Raw genomic sequence first — 20,013 nt, forward strand, 5'->3', positions numbered from 1 at the left:
TTAATTAACTGCGTTGTTATGGCACTGTTTGCAAAGCATGGATAACGAAACTGCCAAAGACTTAGCTACATAGCAATGCCTCAAGTAATACGCAGGAGGGACAGAATTCAGAGTCCGATCGAGAAGAATCGGTGCAAATGCTACGAGGACCAGGCAGCTCTGATACGATGGCTAGTCGTCTCACTCCATTAGACCAGCTGATTCCTGACAGCGCCGACTCGGATACAAAGATGGAGCTCATCTGCCAAGCCAGAAACCAGTCCTTTGATGGAAGATGTGATGCTGCCTCTGTCTCTGCTTTGTTGGCCACTTCGGACGGGGCGGAGCTCCGCTCCTTGCGTGAGCGGCTATTCGCCTGTCATCCAGAAATAGTTCCTTCGTTTGCTAGCCGTTCCCTGATTAGGTGTAATACGGGGAGCTGTAATCAGGGAAGTAACTTTCCATATGAAAGGGGTGCAGGTGCACCCCCGTCCCCCATCCACTAGAAGTGCACCCCCATAGGCTAAGCGGCGCCCCACACGCCGCCCCACACCGATTAGCTCTAGAGCAGATGGCGAGGGTGATTTCCCGGCTACATGCCATCTCGGCGTCGTGATGCTTGTGGGCTTGGAAAATGTCCAGAGTGTGGTGTAGGGGTAGGGTTGAGCTCAATAAGGTACTTACATTTGAAAGGTTTGAACAACCCGCAATCAGCACAACATACCACAAGTTAAATAAAAAACTATCAAACTCCGCCCAACTAATATAAATAAACATTGCAGCCAAACTAATGGTCTAAATAAAAATATATCTCAAATCCTAACAGTTCTCGCGGGTGATGGCTCCATGAGTTGCTATTATCCAAAACAGATGCAAATAAACATGTTTGTATGTCATATGTATGTATGCTTGTTGCAGCGGCGCTGGGAACTGCAGTCTTAGATCTGGGTATGTTTAGCATCTGCAACTCTTCATATACACATTAACCCTATTTCGGACGGGGGAGGCCTTTCAGGATTTTCTTGTACAATTGTCAAACGCCGCGAGACATTCAGCTCATATTTGGTGACTTTTCCTAAATGCTCATTGCGCACATCTCAGCAAAAAAAGAAAGAAAAAAATGCCGGGTCAGGTCAGGTAAGGTAACCAGAGCGGGTTTGTTGACCCCACCTCAGAAAAGTTTGCAATCACGTCAGAGCTTGGGTTTTTCACGAAGTTATTTCCTCTCATCAAGTCTTCAAAACAGTACCTGCAGTATGTGTCGTTTGTATATCTCAGAATTTTTTTATCTGTGACCTGAGGTTAGGTCAGAGTCGTGACCTTTACATTGCAAGCCTATGAAAAAATATTGAAATGCGACCTGCCTCGAGTAAACGAGTCAAAACCGCCCAATTCTTTAAGAATTATGACAAATTATCTAATCTGTAATGATCCAGGTGCCATTTACTGACAGGGACACCGGAGAGGGTTATCTGAGGGCGAGATCATGTGAGGTGATATCTACCAATTACCATACATCAATGCTCACAATACTTACAATATTGACAATGCTTACAATGCTGTTACAATACTTACGATGAGACCAGCAAGCACTCTGCCGTTACAGTTCAAACTTCTGTTTCGAAAACCGACGTTACACACATTCGCTGCCAGCATAACATGTATTGTTTGACAGTAACAAAATACAATTGACATCTGAACCCCAAACGGACCGCCATCCACTCAAATTTTATAACCCTGACCGGTCAGGGGGCGAATGGAGGTCATCTCCTGGGCATTACACTCAGCCCTTGCACAAAATATCTCACCTCACAGTGATCATTACAATATCTCCGACTTGATAGTGGATTTCAAAGTACTTGCATCAGCTCTTCTTGCTATTGCAGACGATCATCTCCTCAGGGTGATGTTGTTCGGGACATAAACGAAGATCGTTTTCGGAGTTTCATAAGTGCTACTGCAACAGCCTGGCACAAAACGGGACTTGTACGCTTTTCTCTGCACTTTGCCCTTCAGTATATCACAAAATAATTGTTTAGAATCCATCTTACGCTTCTTTCACAGTCTCCCTTGCCACCGTAGGGCGTAGATAGGTTGCTGTTGCTGGTAAGTTAAGGCACGGTAGATAGAAATTACCTCGGTTCTCAACGCCTTAATTTATTTTTATGAAAAAGAACAAAGCAATTATTAATAAGATTAGAGAAATGTTAAAATTTTAATTGTAAATTAGGCCAAATGCGTAATGGAAAGGCTTTTGCCCTTCAGCATCTTCCAATTCATCATGTTTTTCATTTGAAAATTCGAGGTTCACAAAATGTTTACCACGCGCTCAATGTTAAATGGGAGCAGTACACGGCAGACGCATCAATTTTTGACACTGAACCTTTCATTCGTGAATGCTTTAGCATAATTTAAAGCTAAAAACAGCGCGAATGGCAGAGTGAAACAAACAACCTCTTTCACATATAGAAATAACATGTAATCGGTGGTGCGCCAGATGCGCCATTATTTGTCAACCGCAGAAGGTGACATGTGACGTAACAGCATCAAGAGCGTCTTTTTCAAGAACTTTAAAAAATATGTTTTCTATCTGTCTTCCCCCATTTTTCTCAGCATAATGCTTTTGTGAGGAAACTGTATGCACCATAATTTCTGCAAAAATAGTCTGATCATTTCTATACATTCTTCAAAAATCGAGTTCCCAACCCCATTGTTCAAAACATATTTCAAGTGAGTAATAGCATCAGAGAGCAAGAGCCATCATGCTTCTCGACAGAAAAACGCGTTTTTTCGTCAAATGTGAATTCAGACTACACCTATAGAAACAACTTTAAGCACACATGGTAATAGACCCCGCTCCAAACCGTATGCTTCCATTGTATATTCGAGCCACACCAAAACCCTGGTAACGGCTGTTTTCATGACTCCACCGAAATATTTTACTGCATAGTCTGACTAATTACGACACGCCAAGTAATTAACATAAGCCAGTATATTTTACTGTGCGACGCAGGAAGGCGAAGCATCGATCGTTGCAAGTTGCACGACGTTAAGATTGGCGTTGCAAGGCCAGTAAGTCTGGCCCTGACCAGACCTAACCGACAGTAGTTGAGAGCTAACGGTAGGCTTTGCGGCGATACGACTCTAGAAACTCCAGAAACTCATAGTTTTAGGGGTGACAAGTACATCGAAATGCACAGTCGCAATAGACTCAGCGGCCAATACCGCTCAACTTTTACTGAAGCTCGAGGAAGCTAGAACACGTTTGAAGATCTTGTAAAATATGCATGACATGGTTAGGTCGATTCAATGAATGATTAATTCAGCTTGTAGATTACAGAGGCCAAACGCACGTTTTACTAAGTCAAAGATACGTTTAACGGCGATTTGGTAAACGTAAAACGCATGCTATAACAGTTTTAGAAATATCTTATCACATTTAGCTGGCCTAAATTGTTACTGCATAGTAAATAAATCGTTTCGTGATTGATTTTTCTTTTACAGCAATATTTGGGCTCATATGTGTACCCTCTGATGTTACCGAGGCATATCGTCTCCCCTCTCAAGTGATGTGGGGAGAGACCAATATGCTACGATGTGTTACATAACGCGTTTTGCCCTCTCTCTCTCTCTCTCTCTCTCTCTCTCTCTCTCTCTCTCTCTCTCTCTCTCTCTCTCTCTCTCTCTCTCTCTCTCTCTCTCTCTCTCTCCTTCCTTCAGATGCGTGACCGCTGTGCTTGGGAGCAAGGAGGAACCTGTCTGATTCTAAGTAGCGGTGACGCTGCTACGGAGAAACTGGTAGAACGCTTCGTGCCCATCGACAACGAGGTCAGAATGATGATGATGATATTGATGGTGATAATGATGATGATGATGATGATGACGATGATGATGATGATGATGGTGATGATGATGATGATGATGATGATGATGATGATGATGATGATGATGATGATTGTAGATATAAAACTTTATCGGAATTCACTGGTATTGTATTGCGTATGCAAGTCCAAATATTCGGCCAATATTGTTTGGCCTTGGTCACTGGACAACTACAATAACCCTATAAGTATAGCTCACATTGCAGCGATACTTATACTTATAGGGTTATTGTAGTTGTCCAGTGACCAAGGCCAAACAATATTGGCCGAAATATTTGGACTTGCATACGCAATACAATCCCAGTGAATTCCGATAAAGTTTTATATCTACAAACATAAACCTGGGAAAAATATGACTCTAAAACAGCACAGATGATGATGATGATGGTGGTGATGATGATGATGATGATGATGAATCTCTGACTTAACGAACATATGACCTGGCCCTAAACTGACCCTGACCTGACCCTGACATGACCCTGACCCGACCCTGACTCTGACCTCAGACCTGACCCTGACCTTAAGTTGACCTGACCTTGACCTGACCCTGACCTCAGACCTGACCCTGACCTTAAATTGACCTGACCCTGACCTGACCCCGACCTGACCCCGACCTGACCCCGACCTGACCCTGACCTGACCCTGACCTGACCCTGACCTGACCCTGACCTGGCTCTGACCTGACTGACCTGACCCTGACCTGACTCTGACATGACCTCAGACCTGACCCTGACCTGACCCCGACCTGACCTTTCCCTACCCCTCTAGGTTATGGTGGCGGAGGTGCGACAAGACTCTCCAAGCGAAACCACTACAGTAGATCTTGTAGAGGTCTACCATCTAGCGGGAACTGCTCATCGGGACATAGTGGCCCGTTGGAAAGAAGACGAGGGTTTCAGTGATGTAGATGAAAGGAGTATCTTCGTTCGGAGAGGAGACTGGCAGGGGCTGCGGCTGCGAGTTACTTCCATTCAGGTCAGAGAGGTCAGGTGCTGGTCACAGAAAGCTGACTGTGAAAAGGGATCACTGACAGGGATATGCAGTCGGCAGCGATGGACTTAAATTTTGGTAAATATATGGGCAAACTGGACAATAATAGGTAGATTCACGTGTATTCTCAAAGGGAGTCACTCGACCATATAGGCAAAAAGAGGACCATACAGGCAAAAAGAGGATACATATTTTGCGTGATCATGAGTCCCCCGTGCTGAAAGGAAACTCTGCCAGTGGATTGCAATAGTATGTTATTTTCTACTCTAATTCTTCTACTTGTGCTTAACCACCCATAACAATCGGAGTCGCCACCGCAGCTTCGGTCGTTCGGAGTTTCAGCGGCTTGAGCTTTGAGGTGGGGAGGGGAGCACACCACACCAGTACACAGCAGCCGTGCAACGTTGCACATGTTGTACACAGTACATGACAACTTCCTATTCCATGTGTGTTCAAGTGCTATAAGCCTTCATGACCCAGGCTGTGCTGTCGCACTTAGGTAGTTCTGTATACCAAATGCATGCCCCCGGCCCATGACGTGCTTGAATCGTGACTTTTATAGCCCTGCGCCGTGTCGTTTCCACCAGATGTGCACTGAGGCGACCTTGCCCGATGCTAGCAGGTATATTTACATGCGCCAGTCGATTCAGTTTTCTGCTATGGAGTCTGGGAATCTGAGTGAAGGAAAAACCCTCACCCCGTTTATACGAGTATATTAGAAGCATGCCGCCATTGGCAGATCAAAATGGTAATCAGGAATATGCTTTCATTTCACCAGATGTCGATCTATAACGAACCATTTTCGTTTCCAAAATTGACCGTGGTAAGTCATTTCCCTATCGCTCATATTTGACCTATATTGGGTTCATATTTGGTCATATTTAGCGCCGAATACTTTGTTTCAATTTAAGAGCCTTCCCTGGATTTTACATGCGAATGTTTACGTTCGTGTATAGTGTTGTGTTGTGTTGTGTTGTGTAGATGTGTTATCCATTTGTCTGTGTGTACCTGTTTCATATTTCCATTTTCCAGGATCCACCGTACACCGTTCTAGCTAACGCCAGCCACGTTATATCGGGAATTGTTGGAAACGTCTGGTCCCAGCTGGCCGACGCACTGAACTTTACGTGAGTTGCTGAGCAAGGAGTTAATCTGAGTTGGTCTGAGTTGCTGATAGCAGCTTTGAAAGATTGAATGAGTCTGTTGATCAGTTTGCTAATAAAAGCGTAGGTAATATGCATCGTATTATTTTCGTGACGTTTATTAAAAAGTTTCGAATCATTTCAGGAGACATTATGGCAGGATAAGAGGATATATTTATATGTGTTTATCGATCTTGGATCCATATCAAACCTGAAACATATTGGTGTGGTTTACTACCAACGTCGCTGTCCTTGTACACCTTTAGTTGTACTCCACTAGTACACCACAGATACACCCTCGATATACCTGTTGGGTTATGTATTGTTATGTATTGGCTGTGTTATGCGCTGCGTGGCCGGGGTGAGGCGTCCCTCTCGGCGCGCTGCTGGGTGCGCCTCTGCGGGCCGCCTCCCGCTGGGCGCGCCGCTGCCACCGGCGGCGTGGGGTCACGGCCGCAGCCGGGGGCGGCGGTCATTCTGGACCTGGGGCTCGCCACGCGTGCTGCTGCTGCTGCTGCCGTTGTGATACCCGACCTAATACATCACAAATGGAGACGCTGCCTTTCGACCTAACATTGGCGCGGTCGGCGCGGCGTCCGAAAACTTACAAATCTGGCACACCCGGGGTTATCCAGAGAACAGGTGGATCATATAGCGCTAGATCACTTCCTGTGTGGTCTGAGCGATCTTAAGCTTCAAGAGAAGCTGCACAATGACCACACTGTGCTGTCGCTTCAAAAAGCGGAGGAAGTTGTCCAGAGACTTTGGGAAAAGGACCTCACTCTCGCCGTTATGCGGGCGTCCGCCGGTCATGACACGGCTGTGGCAATTTCGTCTGAAGAAGCGCAATCCATCGAGGGTGGACAGGCACCAGATATTCTGACCATTCTTGGAGAACTCCGGAGTGAGTTGAATGAAATGAAAGTCCAGCTGACCGAGCACCGCAAAACGACCGGCAGTAGACGAGGCGTTTGTTACCTGTGTGGCGATACCGCCCACTTCAAACGTGATTGTCCGCAGTTTTCAAACCGACATAAACGGACAGCACGAGCCGCTACCCCGAGGGCAAAACTGAGCGCGATTCCGCCCGGTATTCCCTGCCAGGGTTGTGGACGGTACGGGCACGCGCTACCCGAATGCTGGAGAACGCCAGTCGCAGCAGGGGGCATCGCTCCCTCGAGCCCCGCACGCGACATATCTGGCGCTGTGGAGAATACTCCGGCAATGCCGGGGCAAGAACCAAACACCAAGCGCGCTTCTGTCATCAAAATCGAAGTCGAAGGGCGCAGCGTATGGGCCCTGGTTGATTCTGGAGCCGACGCATCAATGATCGGACAAGAATTCGCCCAGACGGTCGTACCGAAACACTCGTCCCGCAGAGGGCATTTTGGAGCAATAACTCAGGCGGGTGGGCAGAGAATACAGGTCACTACACAGGCAGAAGTGTCATTCTCCATACAGGCTTTGCAATTCATCCAGCCTATGCTGGTAATTCCAGGTCTGATTTACCAAGTCGTTCTCGGCCGAGACTTCTGCTGCCAGCACAAAACAGTGCTAGACGACAAGGCAGGGGTCTTCATACCTATACGCCTTTTGCCCGTACTGCAGAGGTGCACCGTCCTCCTCACTTACCCGTACACCGCAGGTACAGTATATCTAAAAAGTATGTCCCCTGGTTTGGCTCTCCCACAGGAGGCGATTCGGCAACTTGGCTGAATCCCAGTTGCGGCACCCGGCCGCCAGGGTCGCTGCCGCGCGAGCGGCCTTGACCGCTCGCATGTCATTGGCAGTTCGGTCCCTCCCCATCTATACCAAGGTGGGGAGGGGAGAAGAGGGGAAGAGAGGGGAGGGAGCGGCATCCGCTCGGCACTGGGCGATACCTGGCTGACCCCGCGCTCCCTCGCTGACCTTTGTCCTGCCCTCAGGCGAAGACCGACTTCCTGGCCTGTAGCGGCCCAGCGGAAAACCGAGCTCGCGGGGCGCGACTCCATTGACCCAATCTTATAAATGGAATGCTGTCGTATTCACGGCATTAGATAATATTTATAGTGATACTAGCAGTGGATGTGGTAAAATACAGTCCAAAACAAACGAAAGCACACGATTCGTGCATAATGCGCCCTCCCATTCAAATAAGCCCGCCCACTTCGATAGATGGTGTAGTTTCTTAGGGCGTAAAAGATGCAAAACACTACCGATTTTTTTTTTAGCTCGGCCACTGGGACCGACAATATACAATTGACTGAAATGCATGAAAACCATTTTGCATTTAGGCAATAGCCGTTTTCTGCACCCAAACTTTAGCCAGTGACGCCCTGTCCATTCTAAAGCGTTTATAAGATTGGTCCCAGCACCCGATTTTATATGAGGAAGTCGTTTAAAAAGCATCTTATTTCTAACGAATTTATTATTATGGCCACTTTTACAGGACGTCTATAGAGCTTTGACTTTTACATTTCTTCCTCGTTCAGGAGAAACGTTTTAACCCTCACCGGACCTTCAGGTTTTCTGAATAGGGGAGAGTGGGGAAAGATGCTCAGGGTTTTACTATGTCATATATTATTCGAAAATGACGATCGGAAAGCAAAGACTTGGAGTTTCAACGGAAGCCGACATCATTTTTCTCCAAAAATATCACACGTTCGTGCCTGAAATATGATAACTTTTTTTTTGCTATCAAGCATTTTCCTGAAGAAGTGAAAGGGGGCATCTTACCCCACAGGGTGGGAAAGACGCCCCCTGGCGTTGGGAAAGATGCCCCCTGCACTATAAGTGACATAAATGGGCACGTGAATCGCCTGAACGAATCAGTAGTCCCTTCGAGCCTGCAGTAGACACCAAACGTCATCGTAAGGGCCCTCAAAAGTAGTCGTAAGGGGCTTCAGAGGTCATCGTTAGGGCCATCATAGTCCAGCGCGGCCAAACAAGCCTCTGTGGTGGCGTTCGGAGACCACTGTGGGGCCCTTATAGGTCTTCATGATGCTTAAGGGCCCTCAAGCCCATCGTGGGTACCTCAGATGCCAGCGCGGCCCGTGGAGCCAACGTGGGAGCCCTCAAAGGATGTCGTGAGGGGCCCTGGATCCAATAATGGGGCCCACAGAGGCCGTCGTGAGGGCTCTCAGAGTCAGATGCCGCCCCAAAAGTCGCTGTGTGGGCCGAGAGGCCGGCATGGGGAGCACCCGACCGTACTGGACTCTCAATAGTCCCAGATCGGCTTTTGTCTCTCATCACAAGTATGTAATAAATGATTTGACGGGCTGCTTGAAGGACAGCCTACGGATATAGGGGGGGGGGGGCGTCTTTCCCCATCAGGACAGGGGGCATCTTACCCCAAAGTACCGAAGTAACATTAAATCAGTACAATTTGTTAGCCATAAAACTACACCCTGAAACAAACTGTTTGGGACACAGTACACGCATGTTAATGTATCACGACTATAACAAGGGACCCAAAAATTATCTATCTTCTTTGATATTTACAATGTTTTGACACCAAAATATTTTTTGAAAGCAGCAAATAAAAAACATGCAATCACCAGCCATCCGTTGCCCAACTGAGCTTCGTAAATTTTTGTGCAGTTAACAAGGCAGGCTTCCGCTTTACGCTATGAACATTAATTTCCAGGTTCGATTCATTGTTTCGCCGCTAGATGGGGTAGGGCGTCTTTCCCACCCTGGGCATCTTACCCCACTCTCCCCTACCGAGGGGGCGTTGGGGGTTGGAAGTGAGGAAACAACCCCTTCGCCGATTCGCCCCTAATTGAGCTAGAGCCTCACGAAAGAAACGATCGTGTGCGTCGTTACGAAATGCAGCGATTGGTCTCCGATTTAAGGACCAGGGTCACCGATGACTTCGGAGGACAGGTCAAGTGGCCCAAGGCACAGGTTCGGTGGTTGGTAAATAACTTCGCTAAAAATGATCGCAGATCCGCGATTTTAGCAGCATCGTGTTTGTCTAGCTCAGGCGTGTCCAATGGTATACCATAGTGTAATAAATAACTTAAATAGTTATTTATTACACTATGGTATACTTTTTCTTCGGGTGAGATCAATTTAACCCTCGCCCGTATAGAGGGGGGGGGTCGAACGGACCCCCCTCCCTCGGTTTTTCGCGAATAACTCGCGTAAAAAGCGGCCGATCGCGACGAAACTTTCAGTACCCTCGCGTTAATCAATTTTACACCCACCCTGAAATTGTCATGACCCTGAACTTAATGACCTTTGACCTGCGACCTACTTTTCGAGACCATGTTTGGCCGGAATCGCGATTCGGCGTATGTCGGCTCGCATTAGCGGCGCGTTTGCAGTCTTTTCGTGGTTTTAAGCGTTCAAACATGGGATATGATGTTGCTTCCATGCATTAGGGTGGGTGTCAAGGTCACCGGAAAGTCAGGTCAGGTCATTGACCTTTGATGACCTCGGTTCACTTTTTCGAGTTTTACATGTTTCTAGGCCAGTTTTAGGAGCTGAATTCGAATTTAGCAGCCATATGAACATTTACGAAGTAGTTTTGGTGCCCTCGTAACATGTTGCGAAGCTGTCAGAGGCGGTTTCCACCTACTACGAATACCCTTACTGGTTGACCTGACCTGACCTGACCCGACCTGGCCTAAATGCATGAAGACATCATCTGTGATCAAAACTAACATGATATTCGTGATCAGCACCCCGAAAACCCTATAGCAGCCACGCTTTACGACTTTCTAACAGGTCCCGATTTTCCCGACTTTTGGGTCATTGACCTAACCTGGAAAGTCAACCGATGACCTACGACCTTAAAATTGGGTATCATCGACTTCCTCTCGTCACGGCCAACACGCTCGTTTTTTCCGCGAAGCTCTAGCTCGATCAGGGGCGAAACGGCAAGTGGGGGTCCAACGGACCCCTCCCCCCCTTCGTTTGCGGAGCTGGAAAAACACCAATACGGGCGAAAGTTAAGGTGTTAACCTTGGGTCAAGGTCAGGTCACAGCCCTTCAGGTCACGAAGCTGGTCAAAGGAGGTCATATTGCATATCAATCGATTCGGCAGGTCTTTTCATGTCCATTAGTGGCTTTATCGACTCGGTAGCTTTAGTTGATCGGGAGTTATTGACGAAAAACTGATAGCCCTAGTTACGTGATAAATGACGTCACGCAAGATCAACAAAGCAAAATTGAAGCATCAGACCTTGCAAGGAGCGCATGAAATCACGATTCCGTGTGCTTGATAATTTGAGATAGTTGTATATCATTTCCGGACCAAACTAGCAATTTCCATATTCCCCTGACTTTTAATGGTGAGAGACCGACCTGATCTCAGGCGACCCTTCAGAAAATCCGAGATATACATTTATACAAGTTGTGAGACCTCTCGATCATACTATAAGATCCTGTAAGTTTCATTTCCCTATGAAAGCTCTGCACTGAGGGTGTTGCGAAGTTGGAACATTTTAAGACTGCGCACACAGTCCTAAAATGTTCATTTTAGGACAGTTTAGGACAGTTTCACACAGTTCATTTTAGGACTACTCATTTATGACGTCATAGATCAGTGACCTGACTTGACTTTAAAATGCGGTTGGCGTAAAAAATCCTACTTATCAAATCCCGACTAAAAAAAATCGACTTATAATCCGGTTAATCAAACCCCGACCATGTTTTTACCTGGCCATTAACCCTCGCCCTGGCAGGGCATTTTTCATAACACGGCCTGGCAGGGGGGGGGGGGTCGATGCGACCCCCCCCCTCGCGATTGGCTCCTATGGCACTTAGAAACACCAAATTTGGTAGGTAGGTGGGCCCCCTGGAGTTCTCGTCCCTGTGCAAATTTGGTTGCTCTAGGTCAATATTTAGGGGGGTTTTGGGGGGTATAAATGTAAAAATTTCGCTAAAAACAGGTCAAAAGTTTTTCGCTTATAACTTTTGATCTAATTAAGATAGAGCAAAAAGAAAAGCACCAGTGAACTCAGCTCGTCAAGGCGCGTCGAATGGTATACTTTTTAGCTTGCTTAAGTGTACTTAAAGTTTTTCTTAAATTTTAAGTAAACTTAAATTAATAAATTAAGTTCAAGTTTACCAAATTGCATCATATCGCATATCATTCGATTCGGCTGATCACCAGGAACACAATGATACCATTTTTTAAGCTCTAGCGTCATTATGTGCCAAGTTATTGGCAAAAACGTCATTTGACCTCAGTTGACCTCATTTGACCTGACCCATGGATAAGTACACCAAACAAAGAAGCACCAAGTGACCTGCTGTTAATTACTGTGGTTTCAAAGCACAAAAGTGATAGAACAAAGCGAATATCTCCAGTATTTTCCGAATTAAGTATTTTCCCATAGGCTTAACATTACGACGTAATGACCTCTAACTGACCTCAGGTCAGTGACCTCAAAAAACCCGAACTATATGTTATACAACTCGGTGAACTTAGCACATCCTGAAAGTTTGAAGGAAATCAGTCCAAAACTGTGAGTTGGACAGGTGCAAAAAGAAAATTGAAATTTGACCATGACCTTGTACCGGTTTTTCTGACCTGGTGACCTGACCCAAGGTCACCCGGACCTGAAATTTTCAGGTCATATGTAAAAAGGTTGCCCCATAGGCTGTGCCAAATTTGGCGGCGCTGCGCGCCGCCGTTTTTACGCTATCTTCGAAAAACCTTAGGGGGGGTCGCATCGACCCCCCCCCCCTGCCAGGGCGAGGGTTAATGTTCTAGCCTTACAGGTGATTGTTTGAACGCGGAAGATGCTGAATCTTGGTTAACCCCATACTTATCGTATGATAAAGAACGTCAGTGTTAGAAATTAATTAACAATTTTATTTAGGCTAGTTTAATTCAAGTGGGTATAATCCTACTTGACAATTTACTAGGAGGGTTTTGCAGCGCTATTAGTTCGGTATGTAATTATAACTCATTGCTAATTTCGATCCGGATATCGTTATTCAATGCTGGCCTTTGCGTCCTCTGAAAAGTTGTTTATAGTCATGAAGGCTTGCATTGACCCATACTTTCCATTTTCAGCACCATTATTCGCCGTAGTTGACCAGGTGTTTTTCTTCAGCTCTCCCCTGAATCATTTGGCTTAGACCTGGCGTATCACCCGTGCATCGCAAGACGGCACCTACCACACACAAGTTCATGATCCCCACGAACCCACATCAGCGTCCGTTCGCTTGGTGTGTGACCCCTTGACCTTTGGCCGCGACAACTGCCAGCTTGCTGGAGCACCCCTCCATACACGCGCTGCCCCGCCCGCTCCCCTCCCCCCCCCCCCCCCCCCCGGGTCGTGTCACGAAGGTTCGGGCTTACGCTACTACCGGCCGCTGCGCAGCTGTCACCTAGCGCTTGGGAATGTGTGGTCTGGTGCGGATTCAGCCAACTACCGGCTCGCGACACCAGCGCCACGTAGTGGCGACGGTACATTCTTTTTAGACATACTGTACACCGTCGTTATACTCCCTTTACCCCGTAATCTGCACTAAAGGCAGAGCTATTTACTCCTTTTACCCGAACTCCACATGTACACTGTCGGTGTACTACCTTTCTATACCCCCACTGGTACACTGTCGTTACTCCCTTTGCCCTGTACCACAGGTATACCGCCGTCTCACTTCCTTACAATGTACCCAAAGGCTCACCGCCGTTGTATATAGGAAGGCACTCCTTTTTTCGTACTCCGCGGTTACACCGTCGTTATACTCCCTTTCCATACTCCACACTCACAGGTAATCCTTGGTGGTACACCGTCGCTGTATTCCCTTTTACCTGTACTCTATAGGTACACCATCGCTGTACTCTCTTTCTTCGTACTCCACAGGTACACCGCAGGTCCGCAGGTACACTGTCGTCTTACTCCCTTGCCCTGCAGTACCCAAAGATACACCGTCGTAACTCGTTATGCTCCCTTTACCCCGTGGCCCATACTCCACCAGTACACCGCAGGTATACCGTCGTTATACTCCCTTTACCCCGCAGTTACACTGTACAGCGTGCCCCGGACGGCCAGTTTGGAATGCTGCTTCACACCGGTAACTGGACGGGATTAATGAAAACTCTGGTGGAAGGCCAGGCCGATGTGGCGGTCTCAGCAGTGGGTGTTTCCAACCAGAGAAAGGAGTATGTGGACTTCACACACCCGATCGTACACCACTGGTGAGTGTTTTTACTCCTTACTTTACTCCTAATGCTATATTCTCTCTATAAACAAAACGAGAGTAGCACTATACCTATTATCCAGAAAGAAAAGTGGATAAAACAGCATTGCTCTTAGATCCATTATGGCAATTGGCAACTCACAATGACTTGTCTTGATCCACAGGAAACATGTGTTCATGAACAAGCCCACCGGTGGCGACCCGATCTCCGGCGCCTTCCTGTTCGTTTTTCACTGGACTTTGCTGCTAGCGTTAGCACTCTGCACAGTGGTTGGATGGTGGGCAATGGCGGCCTTATACTGGGCTGAACGGCAATACGGACTGGCTGCTACTAAGGAGGGAAATTATGGACTCTGGGACTGTCTGGTGATCGCAATGTGCGCCGTTTTTCAGCAGGGTGAGTGGAGGCATGATCCACTGTGCAGTGTGCATTCAATAAGATCGAGAGTATTGTACGTACCTATACTAAGTAAAGAACTAACGTAAAACACTGTGCTAGATGTTGCATTATCAATGAGACGGAAGTGAAGTCCATAGAAGTACGCCATTTTTGCAGAATACTAATCGCAGATAAATATCTCATAAACCTTCGAATTCTAAAACCTCCCAAAACCCATGTCATGGTCTGTGTCCGAATACTTTCTTCTCTGTCAGAAAGTGTCCCTCTACTAACCTTTCTCTTCTGCTACACAAATACATACAAGGATGGTAAACAAGCAATCCTCAAACGGCCTCTTTTCGGGAGGCCCTGATTATGATCTTGGACGGTTTTGTATTTATTTATTTACATCGTGTGCTCATCCCTGTAATCATGACCAAGGTCATAGGTCTATTCTTGAGCACGAATCAGAACACATTGTCATACCAATGTTAAAACATTCACGAAGAAACATTCACATGGCATTATCACATACAAAATTAGAATACTAACGTATCTCAGCTCTTTTATAAGCGTTTTCCCCACCCCTCTATTTTCAGGTCCCGAGTACAATCCAGACGGCCTGGGCTCTCGTTTTCTTCTCTGGACGCTGTTCGTTGCCATGTTCATGATCAATGCATCTTACTCGGCCGTCCTCACCTCGTATCTGGCCATTAAAAATGAGGACGTGCCCATTAAAAACTTTGATGAGTTCCTGCAAGATGGCAGCTACACGCTCGCGCTCAGGAATAACACGATCTATGTGGAGGATTTCAAGGTAAGTGAATCATAAGAAATGTTAACACTTCATGCAAATGCTGACATGGAAAAAATACAAAATTGGATGCTTCCAATGCACAATAAGTCAAAATCTCTTATCGTACTTATTGTGCTGAGATAAATTTACAAATATCATAAGAAAATGAAATAGAAATAATCCTTTCCACGCCATTTTAGTGGCATTCATTAGCCTTCCTTTGTGTCAATTTTGAATACAAATAGCAATGGATTCATGTTTATTCGAAACTTTCTAAAGCGTTGGAAAAGGGGACTTAATAAACATCCTTTCGTACAGACTGCTAATAAGAGAACCCTTCAGCGGATTTTCGAGAAGCACGTGGAAGTGATGTCAGATGATGACGTCATACAGCAAAGAATGAAAACAGACGATAAGCTGGCCTTCTTCAAATTTTACACGGGTAAATATCCATTAGTTAGCTTAGTAAAGTTATCTTTTAACGACTGCTTTTAATCATTATGATCATTCAAATTGTTTCGTCCTGCTGACGCGTTTTAAGTGGATATTATGTACCTACAACTAAGCTATTTGTATAATGTTTAGTACATACCTATTTTATATACACTTAAAATTAACCCGTGCCCTGCTGGGGGGGTGTTTGAACACCCCCCTTGTGGTTTTTCGCGAATATCTCAAAAACGGCGGCGCGGAGCGCCGCCGTTTTTGGTACACCTTATCATACATCAATTCTACACATGTTGTGAACATTTCAGAACAAGGTCATTCAAGGTCAGGTCACCAGGGCACTTGAAGTGACCTCACCTCATAAAAAGTTTCAATGTCTGTCATAGCTACACCGAGTGACCGATCGCTTTTAAACTTTCAGCGATTGCTAAGAGCAATAGCATGTACAAAATGTATATCTCAGAATTTTGATATCGATGACCTAAGGTCAGGTCAATTTTGCGACCTCCCCATTATAAGTCAATGGGAGAAAATTGAAATGCGCCTCTTTTGGATGAAAGACATTATAAACACTCCCAAACACCAAATTACAAGTGGTTTAGACACACTGAACATGAAAATGGTGTCCGTGACCCTTGTTTATGCCCTGAGGTCATCTTAGGTCACGAATGGTATCTAACAGTTTTTCGCAAATAACTTTTGATAGAGGCATGCTAGAGCGATAAAAACGCCTTAGATGTGTTCAGCTCGACGATACGGATCGACTGATATGCAACATGACCCTTTCCGGTCAGGTCATGACCTTGACCTGAGGTCAAATTTTCAAGTTGACCTTTCAAGGTCAAGTTATAGTTCATTTGATGCGTCTTGACGAGAGGAACACGATGCCGGTAACAGTAAGCTCGTATAAGGCTTGGGTCAAAAGTTATTGCAGAAAAACTGTTTCCGAAAAAATCGGCTATTTTTGCAGTTTTTGCCCCCTGTAGGCAAAACCGTTGACGTTAGGTCAAATCTGAGAAAATTACTCAGAAAGGGCGTTAATAGGGCTATCGAATGCGCTTTTCCGCGGCGCTGTAGCTCTATTGGTTCCCGAGTTATGCGTTGGCTTCTTGGAAATTTTCGACATTCGACCTGGAAATCGGCGAAATTTTGCTTTCAATGACCTCTGGTGACCTGACCTTTGACCTGACCAAAAAATTGACCGAAGTGTTTTCGTCATTATTTTTGACGCTCTTTCGAACGCCGCCTTCCGAGTATCGCTACGTGGCCCAGGAGCCGAGTTACAAGGGGGGGGGGGGTGTTCAAACACCCCCCCCCCCCAGCAAGGCGTGGAAATCCAGGACCCCCAGCCGGGCGCGGGTTAATATGCAAGGATGTTATGTATAGTTACTTTTCGGATTATTCTCTGGGATAATAATATATAACTCACTTGTGGACTTGTGAGTTATATATTATTATCCCAGAGAATAATCCGAAAAGTGACTATACATAACTAATTTCCTGGAAAAAATGACTTTAAAACAACATATGCAAGGATGTGTTGATTATTTCCTATTACCATGATTGCTTTCATTATCGATATTTCATTACATTTATCGAACTCTTGCGGTACTATCTGAAGAGTAAACAAAGATGGCGTCACCCGTTTTTTCAGGAGCTGAAGACTGTAGCCTGTTCAGTTTTCGAGCTGAACAGTTTTCACCCGTGCTCGCAATGGCACTGCAAAATAACTCACCCTACAGGATATTCTTCAACTATCAGTAAGTAACACAGTAGATATATTGAACAGGCATGTAACAGGCCTGTATAGCTGATGATCAGTGAAATCGTTCTGAATATCTGAATATCGAAATATATGAATATTCGAATATCTGAATATCTTAATGTTGATAAGGCGGTGCTGATGACCAGTGAGCTCCGGTTCTGATTATCTGAATACCGAAATATCTGAATATCTGAATATTGATTAGGCAGTGCTAATGACCAGTGAGCTCGTTGTGATTATCTGAATATCTGAATATTGACCCGGCTGTACTGATGATCAGTGAACTCGCTCTGAATATCTGAATAGGTATAGAAATATATGAATATTCGAATATCTAAATATCTGAATATGGAGATTTCTGGAGATTGGCATCACGGATACCAAAAGAATGACGATTGTTCTCTCTTGAAACGCAAAATTTGTTTTCAGTTTTGTTAAGAAAGATTAACAAAATTATAGCAATGTAATTTTCTTTACATTCAAGTTGTAAAATAATCAGTCAAAAGTCCTTTGTTTACATTCGTGTTTGGCACATGTGCGCCATAATTGTAGACCAGAGCCTCCAGAGAAATTTGGACCTCCCAACTCTCTGGAGGCTACTGTAGGTTTCTGGAGCCTTGGCGAGAGCTTTCTGGAGCCTTCTGGAGGCGCTGGAACGCTCTCTGGAGGATTCTAGAGCTTTCTGGAGCTGTCTGGAGGTTTCTGGAGGCGCTGAAACAGGCCCATAACCAGTGAGCTCGTCCTGTTCCCAGTCTGAGCAGACTGGACGAGGGAGGAATCCTGGACCGGTTAGATCGTCAGTGGACCTACGTGCCAGTGGGCGACCAGTGTCAAGACTCCAACGAGGTGGTGAGTTAGTGAGTTAGACTCCAACGAGATGGTAACTTAGTGAGTTAGACTCCAGCGAGGTGGTGGGTTAGTGAGTTAGATTCCAACGAGGTGGTGAGTTAGTGAGATAGACTCCAACGAGGTGGTGAGTTAGTGAGTTAGACTCCAACGAGGTGGTGAGTTAGTGACTTAGACTCCAACGAGGTGGTGAGTTCGTGAGTTAGACTCCAACGATGTGGTGAGTTCGTGAGTTAGACTCCAACGATGTGGTGAGTTAGTGAGTTAGACTCCAACGAGGTGGTGAGTAAGTGAGTTAGACTAACGAGGTGGTGAGTTAGTGAGTTGGACTCCAACGAGGTGATATGTTAGTGAGCTAGACTCCAACGAGATGGTAAGTTAGTAAGATAGACTCCAACGATGTGGTGAGCTAGTGAGTTAGACTCCAACGAGGTGGTGAGTTAGTGAGTTATGTTAGACTCCAACGAGGTGGTGAGTTAGTGAGATAGACTCCAACGAGGTGGTGAGTTAGTGAGTTAGACTCCAACGATGTGGTGAGTTAGTGAGTTAGACTCCAACGAGGTGGTGAGTAAGTGAGTTAGACTAACGAGGTGGTGAGTTAGTGAGTTAGACTCCAACGAGGTGGTGAGTTAGTGAGTTAGACTTCCACGAGGTGGTGAGTTAGTGAGTTAGACTCCAACGAAGTGGTGAGTTAGACTCCAACGAGGTGGTGAGTTGGTGAGTTAGGCTCCAACGAGGTGGTGAGTTAGTGAGTTAGACTCCAACGAGGTGGTGAGTTAGTGAGTTAGACTCCAACGATGTGGTGAGTTAGTGAGTTAGACTTCAACGAGGTGGTGAGTTAGTGACTTAGTGAGTTAGGAACTCAGAACGATGAGTAGACGGTTTAGGAGTTGGGGATAGTCAGTGAACGATTCGCGAGTCAAGAGTCCAGGATAGGTGGTGAGTTACCGGCTCAAAAACTCAGTGAGTGGGTGTTCGGCTCAGGTCAACTCAAGGGAGTGGGTCAAGAGAGTCAACTCAAGTGGGCAAATTTGGTTAAAACAGATTAAATGGTTACTCATGTCACTCCGTAGTCTAGGTAGGTAACTATTTATTTTCAAAGACTGTATAAGTGAAGAGCGGGTAGCTCGGTTTATTAAATTGGACATAATGACATGCTGGGAATACCTTTGAATAATTTATTGAACAGGTTGCCAGCTGTTTCACTAATCCTTATTAGCTACGAAACAATACTACCCAAGCATATTTAATTCCTTCAAATAGAGTAAATACAGTTGTTACTACACCTTTTTACACTCAACTTAAAATAAGTCACACTCAAATTAAAAAAGGTCAAATTCAAATTAAAAAAGGTCACAATCAAATTAAAAAAGATCATACTCAAATTAAAAAAGGTCACATACAAATTAAAAAAGATCACACTCAAATTAAAAAAGCTCACATTCGATTTAAAAAAGGTCACATTCAAATTAAAAAAGGTCACATTCAAATTAAAACTGTATTTCGTTCAGGGGTGTAGGATCGCAAAATAGGTTGGGGGGGGGGGGGCTGAACCCCGGACGCCGGTGGGGCGGCGACGAAAGGTGCTGAGCGGGGGGGGGGGGGAAACAGCAGTGGAAAAGGTGTTGACCGGGGGGGGGGAGGGA

General features: G+C 45.7%; 1 protein-coding gene across 1 annotated transcript in view; it reads left to right on the forward strand.

The window, feature by feature from the left end:
• The window catches only part of LOC122370703 (glutamate receptor ionotropic, kainate 1-like), a 33,807-nt gene that overhangs the window by 2,935 nt on the left and 10,859 nt on the right, over nucleotides 1-20,013 (forward strand). The window contains exons 3-9 of the mRNA XM_043346541.1: nucleotides 5,883-5,977; nucleotides 13,956-14,132; nucleotides 14,299-14,531; nucleotides 15,113-15,330; nucleotides 15,628-15,751; nucleotides 17,411-17,516; nucleotides 18,274-18,370. Of these exons, the coding sequence (XP_043202476.1) occupies nucleotides 5,883-5,977; nucleotides 13,956-14,132; nucleotides 14,299-14,531; nucleotides 15,113-15,330; nucleotides 15,628-15,751; nucleotides 17,411-17,516; nucleotides 18,274-18,370 (1,050 nt within the window). The remainder of the gene's footprint in view (nucleotides 1-5,882; nucleotides 5,978-13,955; nucleotides 14,133-14,298; nucleotides 14,532-15,112; nucleotides 15,331-15,627; nucleotides 15,752-17,410; nucleotides 17,517-18,273; nucleotides 18,371-20,013) is intronic.

This window comes from Amphibalanus amphitrite, unplaced genomic scaffold, assembly GCF_019059575.1.
Source record: "Amphibalanus amphitrite isolate SeventyFive unplaced genomic scaffold, NRLGWU_Aamphi_draft 001161F_arrow, whole genome shotgun sequence".
NCBI classification, from domain to species: Eukaryota; Metazoa; Arthropoda; class Thecostraca; order Balanomorpha; family Balanidae; genus Amphibalanus; species Amphibalanus amphitrite.